The 24,154-nt window shown below is 34.4% G+C and overlaps 1 protein-coding gene and 1 long non-coding RNA gene across 4 annotated transcripts; one reads left to right on the top strand and one right to left on the bottom strand.

The window, feature by feature from the left end:
* The first annotated feature begins 118 nt into the window (after positions 1-118).
* LOC145325758 (NAD(P)H oxidoreductase RTN4IP1, mitochondrial-like) lies at positions 119-24,154 on the top strand. Of its 2 annotated transcripts, XM_080168703.1 has the most exons (15): positions 120-268; positions 706-761; positions 1,002-1,117; positions 1,552-1,638; positions 1,866-1,927; positions 2,174-2,232; positions 2,622-2,696; positions 3,143-3,249; positions 7,517-7,609; positions 7,957-8,010; positions 8,462-8,532; positions 21,844-21,904; positions 22,627-22,679; positions 23,249-23,336; positions 23,488-24,154. In XM_080168703.1, exons 1-15 carry the CDS (start codon positions 236-238, stop codon positions 23,541-23,543), a joined length of 1,071 nt encoding a protein of 356 aa, XP_080024829.1. In that variant the 5' UTR covers positions 120-235; the 3' UTR covers positions 23,544-24,154. The 2 variants fall into 2 exon arrangements, with proteins under 2 accessions (XP_080024830.1, XP_080024829.1); XM_080168704.1 differs by lacking the exon at positions 1,552-1,638 and having other exon boundaries at positions 119-268.
* Positions 8,999-19,475, bottom strand: LOC145325760 (uncharacterized). 2 transcript variants are annotated; one of them, XR_013881576.1, is made up of 3 exons: positions 19,303-19,475; positions 18,359-19,040; positions 8,999-9,686 (listed from the first exon to the last, which is right to left on the bottom strand). It is a non-coding gene; the product is annotated as an uncharacterized LOC145325760 (long non-coding RNA). The 2 variants fall into 2 exon arrangements; XR_013881577.1 differs by having other exon boundaries at positions 19,273-19,469.

The raw sequence follows: 24,154 nt of genomic DNA, 5'->3' as shown, positions 1-24,154 counted from the left end.
TATATATATTAGACACAACAAATAAATCATTTCAAAATTCTTATGTCATAAATTCTCTTTGAATGCTGCAAATATTAAGGGGAATAAAGGGTTGTTTATCAATTTCAACCTCTATGGTTCACTCCCTCCCAGACAATAGTTCAGATTCATAAATAATAATGTCACAAATAAATTTAATTATTAATGTTAATTATTCTTTATACTTGTAGACTTTGTTGTGTGCACGTAGCTAGTAATGAAAAGGTTTTATAATAGATGTATTATAAAGGTAATTTCTTTCTTTTTAGAATACTAAAGTAGAGTGATGTCCGTTCGTCCTAAGCTTAAGATCTCGGTAACCGCTGAATAGATTCGGCGCTTTTTCTTTTAGGGATTATATACCAATACTGGTTCTGCTGTTGTTTTAAGCGTGCTATTTCCCAAAAAAGGAAAATGCTCCCTACCCCTTTTTTATCTAAACTAAAACAAATATGGGTGGAAGAGAAACCGCCCACGACAAAGTGAGGCGAAGCCACTAGTTATTTTTTGAACTAACACGTTTAAATTTAGTATGTTCCGGACCGTTTGCATGTCTCTAGAGATAAATAAAAATAGATTCTAGTTTGAATTGTCTTACAGTTTTCAACCCATTTTTTCAATTATAGTTATTCCCCATGTCTTTTTAATGCTTACTTTTATTAATGTTAAAATACTTTAATTTTAAAGGGTTATAACGGGTTAGATACAGCTCAAATTTCGGAGGCAAAACGTCCAACATTAAGGTAATTGCATAATATATTTATAACCTTGCATATTTGTAAACTTTGAAATTGTTGAGTTTACTTAAAGTGTTAAAAACAGACAGAGCTGTAAAATCGAAATTCATTGATTTATTGAAAATTTATGCCATAACCTAACTGTTTTTTTTTATATACAAATGAATCTTGTATTTATTGTTGTTTTCAATAAAATTAATATATTTATTCAGAAAATGAAAATAAAACTTTAAAGAAAATATTTAGATGTCCCGGACAAGTATTAGTCCAGGTTAAAGGCACCTCTTTAAACCCTCTGGACAAACGAATGGCTGAGGGCTATGGACAAGAGGTTCTAACCACGCTTAGAAAATTTGAGTCAGGTAAAAAAAAAACTGTTCCATTGTTTATTTTATAAAGGAAACAGGATGTCCATCTGTCTGTAATTTGTTTCGAAATATCCCGTCAACTGCTGGATTGATATGGATTTCCTTTTCATTGAAACTTCTTAAAGGTCCAAAAAAGGGTTTATTATATTTTAGGGGCGGGTACCTCCACTCCATCCTATCAAAAGAAATCGATCCTGAAAACATTTAACCCCTAACCAACAAAATATTTTATTTCTCCTTTTCTTTTTAGAAACTTAAATCTAGGGTAAAACTATCATAGTAATGTAGCCTAATATTATTCTAAGACTAAAAGACATTATAAAAAACTCTTACTTCTTGATAATATTCTTCAAAAGAAAAAAAATCATAAATAGGCAGGTATTTTTTTATTTCTTAATTACCTATTAAATATTTAATATTTTTTTTAGATTTATTGGGAGATAAAAGTGTCACTGAGTTTCCATTAGTATTGGGGAGGGATTTTTCTGGAGAGGTTGTTGATACTACGTGCAACAGTAAGCTCTGTTTAATCTTTATTCATATTTATAACAAGGACAATTATGATTAAAATAAGGACAAATAAATGTTAATTTTGTCAAAATGTTTCTTTAGATAAGACTCAGTCCAGACATATTATATGTGATGTTATTTCTTAGGCTATTCAATTTTAGAATTTATGCAATTTTCAACAAACCTTTACTAATCTTTTAGAATTGTTTTGATGGTTCTATATCAATTGTAGATTACAAAATTGGAGATGAAGTATTTGGGGCGAGTTTTCCTTCTGCAATGGGTTCACATCAGGTTATAATCACAACTTTTAAATCATCTCACTAACAGTTAATCCTTTTTATAAAAAGGTTTTTTTGGGGTCTAGGGAAGGTTTAGAGAAGTATAAAATAGGTCCTGAGATGTTTTTTTTATTTTCTTTAATCATTTGTCGCTTTTTTCTTCCTTTCTCTTACATTTTAAAAACGGCTCCTATTTGCTAGGGGCCCAACCGCTTGTGTTTTATATTTAACCGACAACGCTTTGATTCTTTAATTTTAGGAGATAGTTGTTGTAGATTCCAACAGTCTAGTCCATAAACCTACAAGTGTAAAACACAGGTATAGTGCCTTGTTATAGCACATTTTTTATTTGCAGATTTTCTTTTAATTTTTATTACTTTTGCCTCAAATTTGAGTAATGGAATGAATTAAACTGATATTTTTATCCTTCTATCATAAAAAGTAGCAAGGTTTTTTGTCTAAAGCTTAAGAACTATCTAACCAATGAACCGATTGAGTTCTCCATTTTAGGGAAGCTTCACATAAGTCACGGGATGGTTTTAGGCAGATTTATTTCCAGATTTTAAGTTTCGGTAGGTTTTAAGCTATTTTTCTAGCCCCTTCGGCTACTTAGAATTCAGGAGCGTAGTTGTAAGTAAGTACTATAAAAAGATATGACATTTATTTATATTTATTGTTTTGATTTATTGTTTTGATTTATTTTGCAGTGAAGCTTCCAGTATCCCGTATGCAGGTTTAACAGCTTGGGCCGCTCTGGTCACCACTGGTGGTATTTTATCCAGGTAGGTCTTGTAAATGGAAATAGATATACATTGATATATTGACAGGGAAAATTTGTCATCAATTTAGGCTGCTATCATACATGGACCTCATTCATTGGTCAGTTCGTTCATACAGTAGGATGGGAGGGGATGAGGTAAATGATGGTATCGTAATTTTAGCCAGCTGCGAGTATCACTTTATCAGAGTATGTGAAAGTCTGGCGCAACATCCAAGCAATAATATATCCATTGATTTATCTTCAGTTTTCATATAATCTTGTCATACTAATGAATTTTTAAAAATCAAACATTTGTAGGAAGGGAGGGGACATTAAAATGGAATCTTAATTACACTGGTATAAGTTTTATAAAGAGGTTTCATTATTCGTTTGCTTTAAAACTTTTTGTACTTATATAAAATCTTGATTAGTTGGTCCACACTTTTTAACCATTAATTTTTATTTTAGTCCCAAAGGGTCTTGCAGAGTGTTGGTGCTTGGTGCTGGAGGCGGTGTTGGTAACCTTGCTGCACAGCTAGCTCTACACTATCAAGCACAAGTTGTTTCTGTAGCAGGTAGATATTATCTGTCTATTGCTGGTTGGTAACCTTGCTGCACAGCTAGCTCTATACCATCAAGCTCAAGTTGTTTCTGTAGCAGGTAGATATCATTATCTATCTATCTGTCTATCTATCTATCTCTAGTTGGTAATCTTGACATTTTATATATTAGGATTAATATCACTGAGAAGGTTTATAACTATTTTGGGGGAGGGTACCACCCTCCCAAGAGAAATCACCCATAGAAAAAAATCCCCCCCCAAAAAAAATTTTTATTTTTTTAAAAACTAAAATAAAAAAAATTTACTTTTAAAAAAAATGTTAGGTATCTAAATTTAATAAAATATACCTAGGTTTTACGATTCAATTCCCCCCTCCTCAAGTGCCCATATAGGCCACTAGGGGCCGCTATTATAAATGAATTGAATAGCCTAAAATTTGGAAAATATGAAAATTTGTATTACATGTAGTTGTAATTTTTGCCGCTCGTTTAAAGAAAATAAAAATAAAACTGACACAAAATTTGTAAGAAAGGATTATTATAGGAATAAAATTTAAAATAATATCTGTTCAAGTTTAAATTTATATTATATATGTTTGTAAGTTGAATTGACTAAAGTTGTCGGTCCTTTTCGTTATAAATGTCTTAGTATTTAAGACGAAGGTAGTCGTTGTCACATAAATAAATTTAGAATGCAGATAAGGGGGGGGGGGGGGTTAATGCAACCATCTCGTAATCAGTGAGCAAATGGCACTTAGAATTCGAATTTCGATCTGAAATTTTGCATGAGTAATCCTTGATAGGTCTATTTTCCCTAAATCGAACAAAAAGTTGGAAAAGTAACGGCTGGCGGCTGGCAGCTCAGCCGTTTAGCCGTTTTTTGCCAATTTTTAGGGCAAATTCATCATTAATTACGTAGGAATCAACTTTTTAAAACATATTTCTGGTTTAATTCATGTTAAATGATAACAATAACCATTTTTTAAAATTTTTAGTACCAGCTGCTAAACGGCTAGAACCGGCTGAAAACGGCTGGGAGCCGCCAAGAGTATAAAGGGTAGATAGGGCTTGTGAAATGTCTAGGGGTAGGTTTCTATGGGTGCTGAGCTCAAAGATGCTACTAAAAATAGTGACGGCCAATCCATATGGCAGCTGGGTAACAGCTGCAGCTCAGCTGCAGCTCAGCTGCGAGCGGCCAAGAGTAGAATGAGTAGATAGGGCTCGTGACGTGTCTAGGGGTAGGTTTTTATAGGTGCTGAGCTCAAAAATGCTAACAAAAATAGTGGAGGCCCATCCACATGGCAGCAGGGTAATGGACGCAGCTCAGCTGGGTAACGGCCGCAGCTCAGACGAGATAGGCCAAGAGTAGAATGAGTACATGAGGCATGTGACATGTCCAGGATTAGGTTTATATGGGTGCTGAACTCAAAAAATTTTCTAAAAATAGTTTCGGCCAATCCCTGTGGCAGTTAAGTAATAGCTGCTGCTCAGCTGCGAGCTGCTAAGAGTAGAATGATTAGATAGGCCAAGAGTAGAATGAGTACATGAGGCATGTGACGTGTCAAGAGGTAGGTTTTTATGGGTGCTGAGCTCAAAAATGGTACCAAAAATAGTAGCATCCCATCCATATGACAGGTGGGTAATGGCCGAAGCTCAACTGGTAGAGGCCAAGAGTAGAATTAGTACATAAGGCATGTGACATGTCTAGGGGTAGGTTTTCATGGGTGCTGAGTTCAAAAATGCTACCAAAAATAGTGGCGACCCATCCATATGGCAGCTGAGTAACAGCTGCAGCTCAGGTGCGAGTGGCCAAGAGTAGAATGAGTAGATAAGGCTTGTGATGTGTCTAGGGGTAGGTTTTCATGGGTGCTGAGCTCAAAAATGGTACCAAAAATAGTGGCGACTCATCCACATTGCAGCTGGGTAACAGCTGCAGCTCAGCTGCACGCCACCAAGAGTATAATGAGTAGATAGAGCTTGTGACGTGTCTCGGGGTAGGTTTTTATGGGTGTTGAGCTCAAATATGCTACTAAAATAGTGGCGACCAATCCATATATGGCAGCTGAGTAACAGCTACAGCTCAGCTAGGAGCGGCCAAGAGTAGAATGAGTAGATAGGGCTTGTGATGTGTCTTAGGGTAGGTTTTTATGAGTGCTGAGCTCAAAATGCTACCAAAAGTAGTGGTGACCCATCCATGTGGCAGCTGGGTAACGGCGGCAGCTCAGCTAGGAGCGGACGAAAGTAGAATGAGTACATAGGGCTTGTGACGTGTCCAGGGGTAGGTATTTATGAGTGCTGAGCTCAAAAATACTACCAATAATAGTGGCGGCTCATCCATATGGCAGCTGGGTAACACAAGCCCTATCTACTCATTCTACTCTTAGCCTCCCCCAGCTGAGCTGCAGCCGTTACCCATCTGCCATATGGATGGGTCGCCACTATTTTTGGGAGCATTTTTGAGCTCAGTACCCATATCATTTTACTCTTGGCCGCTCCCATCTGAGCTGCAGCTGTTGCTCAGATGCCATATAGATTGGCCGCCACTATTTTTGGTGCCATTTTTGAGCTCAGCACCCATTAAAACCTACCCCTAGACACGTATAAGCCCTATCTACTCATTCTACTCTTGGCCTCTCACAGCTGAGCTGCGGCCGTTACCCAGCTGCCATATGGATGGACCGCCACTATTTTGGGTAGCATTTTTGAGCTCAGCACCCATAAAAACCTACCCCTAGACACGTCATAAGCCTTATCTACTCATTCTACTCTTGACCGCTTGCAGCTGAGCAGCAGCTGTTACCCAGCTGCCATATGTATTAGCCGCCACTATTTTTGGTAGCATTTTTAGCTCAGCATCCATAAAAACCTACCCCTAGACACGTCACAAGCCCTATCTACTCATTCTACTCTTGGCCGCTCGCAGCTGAGCTGCAGCTGTTACCCAGCTGCCATATGGATTGGCCGTCACTATTTTTAGTAGTATTTTTGAGCTCAGCACCAATAAAAACCTACCCCTAGACATGTCACAAGCCCTATCTACTCTTCATACTCTTGGCCGCTCCCAGCCGTTTTCAGCCGGTTCTAGTTGTTTAGCAGCTGGTACTAGAAATTTTAAAAAATGGTTATTGCTATTATTTAATATGAATTAAACCAAAACTATGTTTTAAAATGTTTATTCCTACGTAAATAATGATGAATTTGCCCTAAAAATAGGCCAAAAACGGCTAAACGGCTGAGCTGCAGCCGCCAGCCGTTACTTTTCCAACTTTTTGTTCGATTTAGGGAAAATAGACCAACCAAGGATTACCCATGCAAAATTTCAGCTCGAAATTCGAATTCTAAGTGCCATTTGCTCACTGATTACAAGATGGTTGCATTAAAAAACCCCCCCTTATATTAAAAATATGTGTATTTATGTCAGCGCTATTGTGTAAACTTAGCGTTATAATGATAAATCCTATTGCAAAATTAACAATCAAGCCTCTAACAACGATTGACTCTATAGTACATAAGTGAGAAAAAAAACAGCTTCGAGCCGTCTCAAAATCAGTCCAGAACATATTTGAAGCTTCCTTTTAAAGGAGAACTTAATCTGTTTAGAAGCTTTGAAACCTTAAGCTTCTGACTAAACAAGAGTAATATATATCATTCATAAACAAGACGATGATGTAAAGAATCAATCTATCTACTTAACTATCTGTCTATCTATCTATCTATCTTAGGACCTGAATACAAGGAGCATATAAAGGGTACAGGAGCAATATATCTTAATCATAAACAAGGCGATTATGCTTTAAAAATCTATCTATCTATCTATCTGTCTGTCTGTCTATCTATCTATCTATCTTAGGTCCTGAATACGATGAGCATATAAAGGGCACAGGAGCAATATATCTTAATCATAAACTAAACGGTTATGCCAAAAAAATCTATCTATCTATCTGTCTATTTTAGGACCTAAATACGAGGAGCATATAAAGGGCACAGGAGCAATATATCTCAATCATAAACAAGACGATGATGTAAAGAATCAATCTATCTATCTATCTATCTTAGGACCTGAATACGAGGATCATATAAAGGGCACAGGAGTAATATATCTTAATTATAAACAAGACGATTATGCAAAGAATCTATCTATCTATCTATCTATTTGTCTGTCTATCTATCTATCTATCTTAGGACCTGAATACGAGGATCATATAAAGGGCACAGGAGTAATATATCTCAATAATAAATAAGACGATTATGCCAAAAAATCTATCTATCTGTCTATTTTAGGACCTGAATATGAGGAGCATATAAAGGGCACAGGAGCAATATATCTTAATCATAAACAAGACGATTATGCAAGGAATCTCATCGAATTGTCAGGTAATTGAAATCTGTTATATCGACGGACAAACGTTTCTAGACTTTACTGTAGAGATTCTTTGCTTATGAAATAGTACCTAATTGTCCTAGGGTTTACCATTTTAAATTATCATAGATAGAACAAAAAACATGTTTTAAAATTGACAAACGTACCTATCTTTTTTGTTACAGATTATAGAGTTGCTATGCTTTCAAAATTTTACCATATTGTTCCAGGAATCATCAAACAATTTTTGGAATAGATGGGAAAATTCAAACATGTTTATATAAACAATCAATCATGGAAGGACGGCCGACCCTAATTGTAGATAAAGCTTCGTTTTTATTATAATGTATTAATTTTCTAGGGTTTGATATAATTTTGGACTGTGCAGGATTTGGTACAAAATCTGCGGATTTAGGTAAGATCAGGGATCTTAAGGGATAAGACAATTAAAATACATTCCAAATGATAATTAACAAAGCTACCCCCCTCCTGTAAAACTAGGATTATTACAAAGTTTGGACCCAATTAATTAAAATTTAATCAAAAGTTTTAAGCCAACAATTAAGATAAAATGGTTATAATTCATCTATTAATTCGAAAATGTAAAATCGGAAAAAAAAGAATGTTGAGTTAGGTAAGGTTGAGAGAAGCCACCACAGATGTAATACAATAGTTGAGTAGTCCCCAAAGTTTTAATAGCGGTTTCTTATTTGTTGGCAAACAACTTTGCGGACTATTATTGAAGTTTGATAGGTTATTTCATTAAGTTGAGTGTTCAAACGTTTCAACCACCCAACCACCACAGAAGGGGTTATTTTGTTTATCATAATTTGAATTTTTTTAGAATAAACTAATTACTATTTCAGCTCCGCTGCTACGCACACGTGGATGTGTTGTTACTCTGGACAGTCCTTTGCTCAAATTTACAGATTCACAGGTTACAATATTTAAAACTACACACTTTTTATTTGAAAACAATAATGAAAGGGAGGATTCAGGAAATAAGGGAGGCGGAGATATTGGTACTCAAAGTTTTACTTTGGGTACTTCTATAATATTTCTATTGGTTAGCTAGATGTGCCTAAACATTTCGACCAAAAATTTTGTTCTTCATCAGATGAGACAATCGTTTTTTTATATTTATTGGGGATATTATACAATATATTATACATACATCCATTAATCGTCCATTGTCATATCCCTTAAGATCACTGCGATATTTATTTTATTCTATGTGCAATTTCTCTTGGTAGGGTGGCCGTGCCCTCACCCATAATAGTTATAAACCTTCCCAAAAACCTATGAGAACTGTATCGGTAAAACAGTTAGTAAGATCCTTCGGCACAAGGAGACTTACAGACATCCTGTTACTTTTAGAGTATCTTAATATATTATTTGCTATGTAGGTAAATATTTTTATTCATTAAGTAATTTTATAATTTTATAAAATTCATTAGCATTCAAAAGGGATAGTTTCATGTAGGGCATTTCAGAAAAATGATTTTAAGCATAAGTTACAAGTATACCATCAAACATATATGTATAATTTTGTATTACTATAAATAACAAACAATTAGAAATCACTAGGTAAATAAGTCGTCATGCTGTTTTTGTGAACATAAGCCAGCTATGTAGATTACATTTATTACAAGAATACAATTTTCAAGTCATAATTTCTTTAAAACTACATGGTACATTTAAATTCTTTCAAATAAATTTAGTTTAGACCATTGAACAGGAAAATATGTGCATCTTTCTAAATTCAAGTTTAAATGCATATTGTGCAACTCTCCCTTTAACATACCTTCATGTCTACGACTTTATAACAGTATCATACGTTGGTGGCATGTCACGATGATATATATCTGGAGGAAAAATGGTGACTTCGCGATAAATGTTTTCCAAAGCTTGCTGATAACTTGGGGGTTGCATTTCAGCAATGTCTTCTGTAGGATCGGTTACTGTAGGAAGTGTAGAAGATATACAGGGTGTGGCAGCCAAATTGTCACACCCTGTACTTTGTAAGGTATCATTCTGATTCGTTTCCTCAGAGACATCACTTTCATTTGTTCTTAAACACTTCTGAAATACCTAAAAGGAGGATATTCATTACACGGTTGGACCCTCAGATGTCAAAACTTTATTTTAGTGTTTGGCCAAAATGACTTAGCAATTGTATTTGTAAGTACGTCTAAAAACACCCTTTGCTATTTTTAAAATCCTAGAAATTTTTTTTTGCAAGAAAATTGCATAAATTCGCAACCTTTTTTAGAACCACTACATAACTCGAGTTTTAAAACTTTTTATATAAAATCCTTTTTACAAAAAATATCAATAATTACTTAAAATTAAACCTGAAAGAAAAAAAATCTCATTACACGTGTTAATTTGCATGTTTTAGGTCTTTTTTTGAGGAAAGTATAACTTCCACATTTTTGACAATAATATATTTTTTTTAACATTTCAAAGTAAAATATAATAAAACTTAAACGATTTTTCTTGAATTATCAGTTGAAAATTTCATCAAACATGCAATTTAAGTGATGAAAATTTAATAAAATCATTTTTTGAATGTTTAGAATTACCAATTTTCTACATTTAAAACAAAATGTTAACAAAATTTAAAAACATTCTAATATATAACTTTAAAAATCAATAACATTTTATAAAATGATGTTTTAAAAAATAAATCATTAAAAGGTATTAAAATGCATTTTAAGTTGCTTAAAATTAAAACGAGAATATCTTTTTACACTTTATTCTTTGTAATAGAGATTAATCGTCATTTGCTGAAAATGAAACATTTAATAAACTAATTAAATCTTTTTGTGACCATGTTTAAACTTTTTAATTTTTACACTAAGGTGTTTTTTAATGAAAATATTTGTTGAATTCTCTTTTGCGACAAAAAAAAAAGGGATTTTTTTACTATTTCTAGGTTATCTTATGTAATTTAAACTATATAATATGAAATAATTTTTAATTGTCTTTCTTTTGAGCCATAAAACACTGTAAAATGTAACATATATGCAAAAATAACAATTTTTTTAATGAATATTATAATATCCTTATATGACATTGCGTCAGAGCTTTTTCTTTAGATCATATGTTCATGAAAAGTAGTCATAAACTTGGAGGGTTGCGCTATTTATTAGAATATTAAATAAACTTGAATGATAAAAATATTAGCATAGCCTTTGTCAATTCAAATGCTTTAGGTATATTATTCGGAAACTTAGTTAAAAAAGAGAGAATTTGCTGTGTATACTGTTGAAAGACTTTCAAAAATGTAAATTACAAAGCAATCCTAAAAGATCGGGTCGTAGGTGAGTCTTAGTCAGGGGTTTTCTGATCGCAAATATTGCGTTATTGGTATACAATGTAAAAAAAAACATTTTAAAGAAATTCTTTAAATAAAACCCAACGTGTATTGGCAGTACAAACATCTTAATGCTAGCAGACATATGTTTATCAACATTTGCAGAAAACTATTTCCACAAGAAAAATTATTCAGGTTTCTACTTCACAATTTTATATATTTCTTTCTGATAAAATGTTTGACATATATCGTATAATCATTTACCAAAAGAAATATTTTGATAATTTAGATTTCAGAGAAGATTAATCCTTTCAAAAAACTAAGACGACATTTTGCATCTTCTGTCATGACATTTTAGAAAAAAATATAAAAAACCAAAATTTAGTATGAAAACTATTTTCATCAATTTTTCTGAAGGTATTATCGTATTCTGTGGCTTTGTTATTATCATTTACTTATATCGAAAGTGCCAAACATTGTACCCTAACTTATTCATTTAATAAAAAACCAACCGTGATTAGGTAATATTGAGGTACTGTGATGTATAGTCCCTTTCTTCCTGACTTGAGAGCAATGTATGTATTTTGTATTTTAGCTTTTAGTTCTTGTGTCAACCGTTTCGGAGCAAGTCATTGCTCTGCAACTCGGCACGAACATAAAAGTGAATACTTGCCATTATAATTAATATTATTATTGTATGTTTAACTTGTCTTGAATTAATACACTTTATTAGAATATTTAGCTGTTTATTCTTGCTATTACTACACGTCATTTTGGCGCAGTCGGTAGGATAGTACGAATCTATAGCTCAGATTTTCTTTTAATTGTATTATTTCTTTGCTTTTGGTTTTTGTTCAGGATGTTTGCAGTGACCAGGATGGACATTGCTGAGTGGAGGAAGATGTCTCAGGAGGAGAAGGATGTGTATATGGTTGTGTATAAGGATGTGTATATGGTTCATGCGATTAATGCTCTTAGGACTAAAATTGATAATGTGGCGGTGGAGTTGGGTGGGCGTATAGCGCCCCTGGAGACTAGCATTCAAGAGTTGACGGATAATGTTACTACTAGTGCTGCGGTTACTGGACTGGCTACTCGTATGGACGATTTAGAAGATCGCCTTAATAAGGTGGTGGTGCCTAGTGTTGATAATGATATCAAAACCGAGAATGTGACGGTTGTTGATGAGTTTATGACTGGCCAGCAGCGAATTTTGGATATAATTGCCCAGCAGAATAGTTTGAATACCCAGCAGAATAGTTTGAATAACTCTATGCCTTGGCAGAGGACGGCTGGAGGATCTGTACCAGAGGAGAAGCCTAAATTGTTTGCTAGTGGTTCTCGAACTATTTTTGGTGGAATGCAAGATCATGAAGATAAGATCGAAGCTCGAACTGCTAATGAAAAATTTTGTTTCCTTGAACAAGAAAGTTTGGTGGTGTTGCCAACACTTTCTATGGACAATTTCAAAGTTCCAATTGCTAATGAAAAATTGTGTTTCCTTGAACAAGAAAGTTTGGTGGTGTTGCCAAACAGGTTAGGGGGGGGAGAGTGTATAGGTGGAGAGGACCAGGTAACAGTCAAGGAGATGGTGAACCAGGTCGAACCTCTGGAGGAGGAGAGACATGTGATGCTGGACCAGGTCGAATTCCTGGACCAGTTATGCTTGAAGAATGGAGAGATGGTGAACCAGGTCGAACCCCTGGTGAAGGAGAGATATGTGATGGTTAAGAACACCATGTCATCATCCTGTCCATTGAAGGACACCACGACACCATCATGTCTAGTGAAGGACAACATGTGGGTGGAGGACACCAACATAATGTCCAGGGAAAGATATGTGCCGCCCTGGACATGTCCTATGTTGGTGGAGGACACCATGAAAGGGGAAAAGGTGCCGCCCTGTCCATTGAAGGACACCACGACACCATCATGTCTAGTGAAGGACAACATGTGGGTGGAGGACACCAACATAATGTCCAGGGAAAGATATGTGCCGCCCTGGACATGTCCTATGTTGGTGGAGGACACCATGAAAGGGGAAAAGGTGCCGCCCTGGACATTGCAGGACAACATGTGGGTGGAGGACACCAACATAATGTCCAGGGAAAGATATGTGCCGCCCTGGACATGTACTATGTTGGTGGAGGACACCATGGAAGGGGAAAAGGTGCCGCCCTGGACATGTATCAGCAGGGAGAGAAGGATAGACATGTGTTGTTAAAAATATATCCTTTTATAGTTTGTTTCTACAGGGAGACGAGGACAGTTGAGTATTGTTAAAAATTGTTAAAAATGTATTCTCTCTATTGTGTATTGATTAAACGAGTATTTCTTTCTACAATTTGCAGGGAAGAAGGATTTTCTCTATTGTGTATTGATTAAACGAGTATTTCTTTCTACAATTTGCAGGGAAGAAGGATTTTCTCTACAGTTTTGGATTGTATCAGCAGGATATACATGTACTACGGCGATTTGACGGCGGTGTGGCGGCGATCGATTTTTGTAGTTTTGCAATTAAGATATCTATAATTGAATAAGTTTTGTATCTGATAGATTTGACGGCTTATAAAAATGTATAGAAGTTGTGCTTCTGGAAGTATTTTTATTTAGGAAATAAAACTCGCAGATGTTATGTTGACATACAAATCATATAGATTATTTGTGGAGCAACTTTTTCTAGAATGAACGAAAATTTATCTGCTATTGTTATATCCCTGTATATTACTGATCTTACTCGATTTTTTGGGAATGAACGTCAATTTATTTTCCATTGTTGTATCCATTGCTAATCAATGTAGATCTCTGATATTATTCGAATTAGTGGGATAAATGTTAATTTATCTGCCATTGTGGTGTCCATGCATAAGGTTAGAATTTATAACATATAATTTGGAAAGCGCTGACATTGTTTAAATAATAAGGAGAGAAACGAAGCAACTCTATAAAGTTTGTGATGGAAAATAATTTGATTTATGGTAATTATTTGAATTCTGGAAATATAACATTTTGTTAACTATTGAATACGAGTTATGAGATTATGTTATTATGAAAATCAAAATATATGCATTTATTTTTTTTGTTTTGTTACACTGGAATTGGATATTTGGATATATTTATTTTTGTTTCAGACTATTGTGGTGTCTAACAGAGATAAGAATAATAAAAAAATTGAAGATGGATTAATTTCAACGAAAATAGGAATACAATTTTGTAAAATTGTTAATGGAAGAAAATTGATTTTATTAAATGTTAATATCGTGATTTTAGGAAAATTGGATAAAAATTTGAAATTAGATACTTTAAAAGGTATTAGAATTTTGATGAAAGGCTGTAAATTGTTTTAAAAGTTGAGTCAGTTATTATGGTTCTAAGTATTTAATTTTAAAACAATTATATTGCGATTTAGTGATGTTGATTCAGCAAAATTATTTATGAAGCTTAGAATTTCATGAAGCAAAATTGTTATAATGCATTAGATATTTGTGTGGAGCTGTCTCTCTTCATGGAGAAGGGGGGTGGGCAAAAATTTGGCAAGGAAAGTTTGCACTGTCTCTCGGAGTTGGTATGCGCAAGATGGGGTGGTGCAGAGAGGTAGCTGCAATGATGAGCAGGAGTTGGGCGTTGTATGCGCAAAAGTTGAGCTGCGCAAGAAAGTGCTCTCAGATTGGTCGAAAAGAGGAGTAGTTATGGTGGTTGAGATACAGTATTACCTGTTGATCGGCCGCAAGAGAAGTAGTTGGTGGTGACTGAAATCTAGTTTTGAATTTGGCCATTGTTTTGTGTTGACATTGGTATTATTTGTAGGTGAGTGATTTGTTTTGTTTTATGATATAGTTAAAAGGTGTGAGAGAGAGTGGAGGCTGGCACATGATACACTTTGCTCTGACCGATTATATGTTGAATTGTTGGTGGAGAGAGAGTGGAGGCTGGTACATGATACACTATGGTACATGACCGATTATATGTTGAATTTTATTAAAGGAGCGTTATTTATGATTGTTTAGTGATTTGGTCAGTAATATTGTAAAACATGCTATTGCTGCTGGAGAATCTGTTTATAGATTAGATGTGAAGTCTGTTGAAGTTCAGAATGCTAAACAGGAAGCTAAACAGGAAGCTAAACAGGATGCTAAAACTGCTCTCAATAATGCGGTCAAGAAGCTTGGAGTATCACCAGGAAGGTAGATATCAAGTTCAAGGTTCCTGTATTCTCTGGCAACTATAAGGAGATTTAGTGATCATGAAAAGTACCTGAAGCTAACAACTGAGTGCTTGCACAAAACTCCAAAGGAAGCCTGTGCTGGATTGACAACATATTTGTCTATTGTGCAACAGAATATGTTTCCTCATGATGTACTAGAGCTGAAGAAGAGAGTTGAAAGTAAAAGGAGAGCTGATGATGTTACAGATTAAATACTTGCAAACAATGATTGATAAAGCTATCTTTGAGCTTGAATATGATATCTCTATATATGGGAAGACTATTACTGATCTTGGCAAGAAGAATCTTAAATCAACCAGTAGTGGCAAATCATATGCAACTAATGATAGTACTGGTGATAGTGATGATCATAATCCTACTGAAGCAAGTCAATCTGTTGGTACTGGTGATAGTGATAATCATAATCCTACTGAAGCAAGTCAATCTGTTGGTACTGTTGTTGCAACCCTTTCTCAACCTGTTATAAGTACTTCAATCAACAGTCCAACTGCTGCCAAGGAGAAGAAAAGTAATTTAGATTTATAGATTGCTAGATTTATAATAACTGTTGAAAAGTTTTGAAGACTTGGAGGTGTTAAATTTAAGCATTTAAGCAACAGTTGTGGATAATAAGACGTCGGAGAGTAGTTTTGAAGCTTAATTTGAAAATTGAGGATTTGTATGTCAAGGATAATGAAATAACATTGAGTTAAACGAAATATGTTGATATTGTAACATTTTTGAACAGATGTGCACAGTGTGCCAGAATAACGTAAATAAATGCACAGTGAGTCAGGTAGATACAAAGAGCTAAACGAATTATGTTGATATTTATTTTGAACAGATGTGCACAGTGTGTCAGGATGATGCAAATAAATGCACAGTGAGTCAGGTAGCTACAAAGAGATGTTTTTACAGTTGTCAAAATGAGAAGTATTTAGTTGATAGATAATGATATACAGAGATATGCACCATGGGCTAGAAGCTATTGTGAAGTTGTGCAGAATTTTAAAATAGCATGCATTGTATCTTAAATATATTTATGACTGATAAAACGGATATTTGTAAGTTGTTAATACAGTGGGCAGTTAAAGTAAAATGCTGGTTAGTGAAACTTTAGCTGTTCTAAAGAAGGCGGGGCTTAAAGATGATGTGGCTGTTGTAGATTTGACTGCCAGGTTGGATATCTTACTTGTCAATAGCTGGTGTTTTTGTCGATAGTTAGTATTGAAAAACGAAATGGATCAGATTTCAAATCAATCTATGGCGAAGGTTTTGGTTGCTTTTGTTCGGCTGCAGTTTTCTCTGTGTTTGTTGTTTCTGTTCATTGTTTTCAACGTTATCATTGGTTGGAGTGTCGACAGTAGCATCATTGTTATAACGAAAATCATTGGCAGTTTCTGTATTTTGAATGACATGTCGATTTTTGGATTCTAACAGAGATGTTAATAGCAGTTATTGTGGTTGTCATTATTAGGCTTAAGTCATGCCTGACTATGCAATAGATATAATCTCTTGGATGATAAATGTGAACAGCAGTTCTGATTTTTGACCTGAGACCTCAAACATTTGGCAGGTTTGGCTACTAGAATGGTTGAGTTAGATGCTTGATTGGCTAACCTGCAGGATCAGCAACGTATTTTGAATCAGGAAAGGGTGAATTTTGGGAAGTAGCTAGAGTCGATGCTAGAAAGGATTCGATCCCAATTTTTTTGTAGAGATTGGAGGCTTCTTGTGGTGGAGGTGAATGGCTGTTGTGTTGTTTGAGAAAATCACAGTTGCTAAGTGGAAACCAGTTTATAACTAAGCTAAGGTCAACTGGTATGGTTATATCGTTTGTGGTGTTGTAGCATTGGTATGGTTATGTCATTTGTGAGATGATTGATGGATTGATGGATAATGATGGATTGATGGATATGAATGATACTACTATTATCAAGAAAAATTTGGCAAAAGAAAATGAATATTATGATCAATGATGATGAATAATTATAGTTTTATGTGTGTTAATTCATAGTTTTATTTTATGTGTTAATGTTTAAGTATTTGTTGAGGCAGTAGTAGTCTCGAAAAGGTTCAAAATTAATGTTTTATATTAATGCTCTATAATGCCATGTTTTAAATCTGATGGTTATATGTTAATCAATGTTTTGTATGTTAATCAATGCATTATATGTTAATCAATGCATTTTCAATGATTATATGTTAATCAATGTTTTTTTTTTAAAAAAAAATATTAAAAAAGAAAAAAAAACACATAAAGAAAAAAGGAATATATAAAAAAAAACACAAAAGAGTTCTAAGGAACCAAAATAATAAAAAAATGTATATGAAGTGTTTAAAGATCTGGAAATAAAATAAAAAAAAAAATAAAATAAAAAATATGGCAGGTGTCATACCAGATCAATTATTATCTATTTAATAAGCATTCAATGCTACTTATAATATATATATGATAATTAACATGTAATAAACATATTGTTATATTCAATCTGAAATATTACAGTTTTGAAATCCATGTTCATGTTAAAGCCAGGGAGAAATGTGATGTATAGTCCCTTTCTTCCTGACTTGAGAGCAATGTATGTATTTTGTATTTTAGCTTTTAGTTCTTGTGTCAACCGTTTCGGAGCAAGTCATTGCTCTGCAACTCGGCACGAACATAAAAGTGAATACTTGCCATTATAATTAATATTATTATTGTATGTTTAACTTGTCTTGAATTAATACACTTTATTAGAATATTTAGCTGTTTATTCTTGCTATTACTACACGTCAGTACCTTTCTGCTAAAAAGTTTTAAAAAACCTTCCCAGGACCTATAAGAAGCATTACGGTTTATTGTTCAGTGGTATAACAACACAGCTGAACAGACAAACATTATGTTACTTTAAATAGAGATCAGATGGGCAGATGAATTGTGGTTGCGGATTATTAAGAAAAAGTTGGTTTAGCTGCAGAAGTTTATTATAAAACAGCTTGGTTGTAATGCAGATTGTTAAAAAATCAGCCACTATACTTAGCTAAAGTAAGGCAATGTTTGAAAAAGAAAGAGTAAATGAAAATTTGGGAGGTGTTAGGTTTCCAAGAGTGAAATCTGTTGGTAGAATTAAAAATATTTTAAATTTTTCCCTGGACCTAAAATAAGCTTCACTGTAAAAGGAAAGAGATATCCTAAGCTACTGAAAGAAAAACAAACGGACAAACTGTTACTTTTATAAAAGAATAAAATGCACGAACCTGAAGTACTAACAATTTAACCAAATAATAAGCAGGATATAAACTACATAAAGCAAATCCACTTAATCCAATTGGCCTCCAAATTTGTGCATGTGAGGTAACAAAGTTACCTACAATTATTGGGATCACAATCAATATTAGCACTGACATTACTAGTAAACAAATGCTTGAAAATAATAGTTCTTTAGAACTAAAATGATGTCTGAGTTTGAACAAAGATATCTGGTGAATGATCAGGATCAAAATATAACATATAAGGAACGCATACGCCCCCCCAATGAATTGAAAAATCAAACAAACTATTGTTTCAAAAATTGCAAGTGAAAATAGTGTTACAAATTTGTTTCTCAAATAAGTCATTTTTAGTAATAACTCCAATTTATTGTTTATTGTTTGTATACTCAGTCTTAAGAACCCAAGTAGGGTCAAAGTAAGGGGTCTGAATAACCAGGCCAAACTCTGAATATGACTATCAAGTCTTTTCTTGAATGTAGATAAAGTCACGGCTTTTTCATATGAATAGGAAGATCATTCCAGAATTTAGCTGCTCTAACACTGAATACATTTCTGGATAGTTCTGTTCTTTTCACTGGAATTTGAAAGCTTATCACTCCATGGTCAGAATTTATGGTTCTTGTGTTTGGCCTATTTTCGTTCACTATCTGAAACCATGTCCTTGCTTCTGCAGAATCAATGTCATTTAAAATTTTGGGTATAGTCCCTTTTGTGACAACGCATTTCTTCATATTTTCACAGCAGCTTTTGACAGGTTAGGTTAGGTGATTGCCCCGCACGGATAGGCAATTGGCGCCGCGCGGTTAGAGCCCCACGCAGGGGCTAGAAATAGGAGAAAAGCTACTGTGAAAAAACGACTAAACGCCCCTTAAGGGGCGTTGCCACAAAAGGGAATATACCCAAAATATGGAATCAAATCTGATCCATACCTCCTTTTCTCACGTGTAGGTAGATTGAGCTCTTTCAATTTCTCTTCGCACGTATTACCTTTCAGTCCAGACAGATATCATACAAGATATCAATTAATGTGTTTTTAAAGAGTATAACACTGTTTCTCAAAGTTATAATTTTATGTAATAATGATGCGCATTACACTGAGCAACTGGGATTGGAAACAAGTTTTTTTATGGTTATATTTTTGAAAAAATAGGTCTCAAAAAAATTGCATGTGCATAGAAACTCATAAAAATTGCATAATGCCTTTAGAATTAATAGCATTTAGTGATCCCTTAAATTGTTTTATTATTTTATAAATGGCGGGTGACAATGTCCCTTAAGGGGCGTTTCTTCGTATTTTCACTAGGGTTGGGCCGGATATCCGGTGTGGCCGGATATCCGGCCATTTTCAATATCCGGCCGGATACCGGATATTGAAACTATCCGGCCGGATATCCGGCTCTAAAATTTTTTATACTTTACACCAAAAATCTCTGCTTTTTAAAATTTTAAATGGCTATAATTTTCTTATTATTGAGCTAGAAGAACATTTTTAAAAGCGAAGCTTTTCTATAATTAGGGTCGGTCCGTCCGTACGTCCGTCCGTCCGTAACGGATAGCTTTTTTCGTTAATTTAGACATGTTAGAATTGTCCTATCGATTTCAAATTTTGCATGCTGATTCCTTTAGTATTTAGGTACGATTTAGAAAGCGTAGCAACTCTATAATCATTACCAAAATGTCCGTACGTCCATTTTAAACATGTTGATTTTTTTTACTTTTTTAAATAGCTTTTTTCGTTAATTTAGGCATGTTAGAACTGTCCTATCGATTTCAAATTTTGCATGGTGATTCCTGTAATAGCTAGGTACGAGTTAGAAAGCGTAGCAACTCTATAATCATTACCAGAATGTCCGTACGTCCATTTTAAACATGTTGATTTTTTTTCATTTTTAACAACAAATTTGTAAGTGACCTAATTATCCGATTAGTCTGATTTTTGGTATACTGATTCCTGGGACAACAAAGTACAATGTTATAAGCGAAGCAACTCCATAATCAAGTCCTAAAATGTAAGTATGTCCATAATCATTATCCTGTATCAAGCAGTTTTTCAACAAATTTACTTACAATTTTGCTTTGACTCTTATACATTCGCATTCTGATTATTCAGTTCTGACATTATACAAGTGTTAATGTCCGTTTGTCCTACCGTTTCAGAGCTTCGCTTTTATGGATGTTGTCATTCTTGTTTCTGTGTATATTTATATAAGATTTCTGAAGAAATTTTTTTTTGCTACTTTAGTATCTGGTAATTTTGCCGGATAACCGTATATTTGCCGGATATCCGGCCGGATACCGGATATCCGGCGTTTGAAATCAGCCGGATATCCGGTATCCGGTATCCGGCCAAAAAAGTATCCGGCCCAACCCTAATTTTCACAGTAGCTTTTCTCTTATTTCTAGCCCCTACAGGGTGCTCTAACCCTTAAGTGGCGTTGCTACGAAGGGAACTATACCCGAAATGGCTTCCACGGACTTTCTGCTAATGATTAATTATTATAGAGTTGCTTCGCTTTTTTAGATAAACCTAACTTTTATAGGAATCTGCATGCCTTAATGTACAGACGAACGAACGGACAAACTAACAATAGAAAAGCTTCAATTTAAAAATTATACTTAAGATCGGGGGAGGGGGGGGGGATAACTGATAATCAGGCTTATATGCACTCTAATTATGATTATCTTTCTATCGCTTTGTAGTTACGCAATACTTGACTGTTAAAATTTATGAATCCCCAAATACGCAGGGATCTAAAGCGATAAGACAATGCCCCATAAGTTGATGTACATCGCCAATGATGATATACAAATTTCTTTTTCTGTATATAAAAATTAGTGGTTGAAATGTTAAAACACTTATCTTAATAAACCAACCAATCAAAAGTCCTCAAACTTGTTAAGCCAACCAACAAGAAAACGTTATTATAAAACTTTGGGGACTAGTGTTTAACAGCCCATTGCCCCTCTTTCTCTGCCTTAAACTTTTTATAAAATCAAAACTTTTATTCATTTAGGTGTGTCTGTTCATGTCGTAAACTTAGGTAGGTTAGAATCGTCTTTTCATTTCCGACCATTTGGAAAATTCCTACACTGCACTGTATTGTTATTGGTCTAATTTACTGATTATGTATCTATATGTACTACTAGCAGCTACGCCCCTAGAGGCCTCTACAGATAACTAAATTTCTTCTATTATAGATTTAAAAATAAAAAAGTTTTAGGGAGTGCAGAGATTTTTTTTTCGGGGGGGGGGGGGGGTTTGACCCATCTTCATTTCTAATTTTAGTTAAAAAATTAAATTAATTAGGGTACCCTCCCCAAAAAGTAATGATTAACCTTCCCAAGACCTATAAGAAGCTACTCTGTAAAGGAGAACCTGATCGGTTCAGCGATTAGAGAGATCCGTCGGTACTAGCATACAAACACACAGACATCCTGTTACTTTATTATAAGTATACTTATTTGTTTAGGGTTTGTTGGCTGGAGGCGTGAACTCTCTCTGTGAATTATTAAATTCAAATTTAAAAACAGGTAAATTTAATTTCTCAGTGCATTCACTCAAACCTATTTTTTAACCACCGACCCCCCCCCCCCCCTAACTACCCTTAATTTTAAGTTTTGAAGGAGAGAGAAACGGGTCATGTGAAGGAAACAAAGTTTCGGATTTTGTCGTATTTTCACAGTAACTTTTGAAAGGTTATTTTAGGTTAGGTTAAGTTAAGTTTGGTGTTTGTCCCGCAGGATTAGAGCCCCCTGCAGAAGATAGAAATAGGAGAAAAGCTACTGTGAAAAAATGACGAAACCCGCAACTTCGTTTCCTTTACATGATCCAAAAAAAACTTTCCAGACCCTGCGGAAAAGGGGGCCTAATTCCCACGGGTTACTATCCCTGCGGGGATATTTTAACCTTACCTAAAATTGGCATAAAAATGCATTTTTTCGCTATTATTATAGAATCCTTCGGGTATATTCCCTTTCCCGACAACGCCTCTTAGGGGGCGTTTCATCGTATTTTTACAGTAGCTTTTATAGGTCAGTTTAAATTAGGTTAGGTTAAGTTAAGTAAGGTTATGTGTTTGCCCCGCAAGTTTAGACAATTAGCCCAGCAGGATAAGAGCCCTCTGCAGGGGATAGAAATAGGAGAAAAGCTACTATGAAAATATGACGAAACGCCCCTTAAGAGGCCTTGTCCCGAAAGGCACTATACCCAATCCTTCTAGTAACACTACTTCTATACAAATGTTTATTTCTAGTTGGTTCTGGTGGACAGACGGTCAGATGGGCATATTTTTCTCCAAACAAACAGGTTTATTTAATTTATTACTTTCTTCATTAGTGGCTTCGACCTTATCCTCTAGTAGGGTTGAGCCGGATATTGAAACTATCCGGATACCGGATATCCGGATTATTTTTAATGTCGGGTATCCGGTTATTTGTCGGATATCGATCGCATCATAAATCAGCCGGATATCCTGTATCCGGTATCCGACCCAACCCTATCCTCTTGGGGTAGTAAAATCACTGTTTCTTTTCTTTACAAACAATTGTGTAGGTATTATTAGTCTAGATAAAATAAGGAAGTGACGTTATTGTTAATGATTTTATAAATCACTTTGACATTCAGTAAACTTAGGGCGGAAATGTATTTTTCATGGCACCGTATACTTTAGATTTGAAAATAATGTAATTTTCCCGGCTACTGTTTAGGATAGACGGTTAAAATTTTGGATGATGATTTCTTTAAACCAATGAGCATTAAATATATATTTACTTAGTCCGTCCGTCTGTCGGTCATGCTTCAAAAGACAATGATTATTTTTTATAAAGGTTTCGTGATTTCTTTTGTTATTGATATATAATAATTTATATTTTGAGGCCCTGACAAGGTTGAGTGATTTATTGGCGGGGGGAGAGTTGAAACCCCTGATTTACAAATCTTATCCATTCTCAGATATTCTACAGGGAATACATGCATTCATTTAAGCATAGAAAAATGAAATATAAATTAATCTTTGCAGGAATCATCATGTCAAGCATGCTTAAATTGAAGATAAAAGTTGTCCACCAATTTTAGATTTACTTTTAAAAATGCATGTATTTTTGTGTGTACTAGGCATATGAAGAATTTCAGAATGGAAAGCCAAAAGGAAAAATTGTGATAAATATGTGATCTTTAAATTATAATGGTGGTGCCTACAGTTTTATAAACACGTTTTCTTATTCGTTGGCTTAAAAACTTTTGATTGGTTGATTTAAACAAAAAATGTCTGAGCTCTTCAATAAATATTGTTAATCTACAGAGAGGGGTTATTTCGTTTATCATCATCGGGGTTTACATCAATTTTTTGACTGCTAAAATAGCTTTTCATCAGATGAAATATTCCACCCAAAGGGATAGTTGCCCGAAATGCATTTGAACTTAATTTATTGAACCTATAGTTTTTCCCCGTCAATGGTTTAAACTACATCTATATGGCATATATTTGAAAGAATTTAAATTTTCTACCACGTAGTTTTAAGATATTAAGACTTGAAAATCATATTTTTGTGATATATGTAATTTATATTGCTGCTTAATTAAGTGATGTCTTATTGCTTGTTGTTTATTGTAATACAAAATTAAAAATGTTTGATGGTATATTCATAACTTTTGCTTGAAGTATTTCTTTCTGAAATGCACTTCATGCAACTATCCCTTTAAAGAAATCTCCTTCCAATAATGTAAGGCTAGTGCTGTTATGATATTTTAATATTCAAATCTGAAAATTGATCTTTTTTGTT

This window comes from Acartia tonsa, chromosome 8, assembly GCF_053477335.1.
Source record: "Acartia tonsa isolate MP-2025a chromosome 8, ASM5347733v1, whole genome shotgun sequence".
In the NCBI taxonomy this organism is placed as follows: domain Eukaryota; kingdom Metazoa; phylum Arthropoda; class Copepoda; order Calanoida; family Acartiidae; genus Acartia; species Acartia tonsa.
Note: the sequence above shows the minus strand (reverse complement) of the source record. Positions and strands in the feature narration are given on the sequence as shown.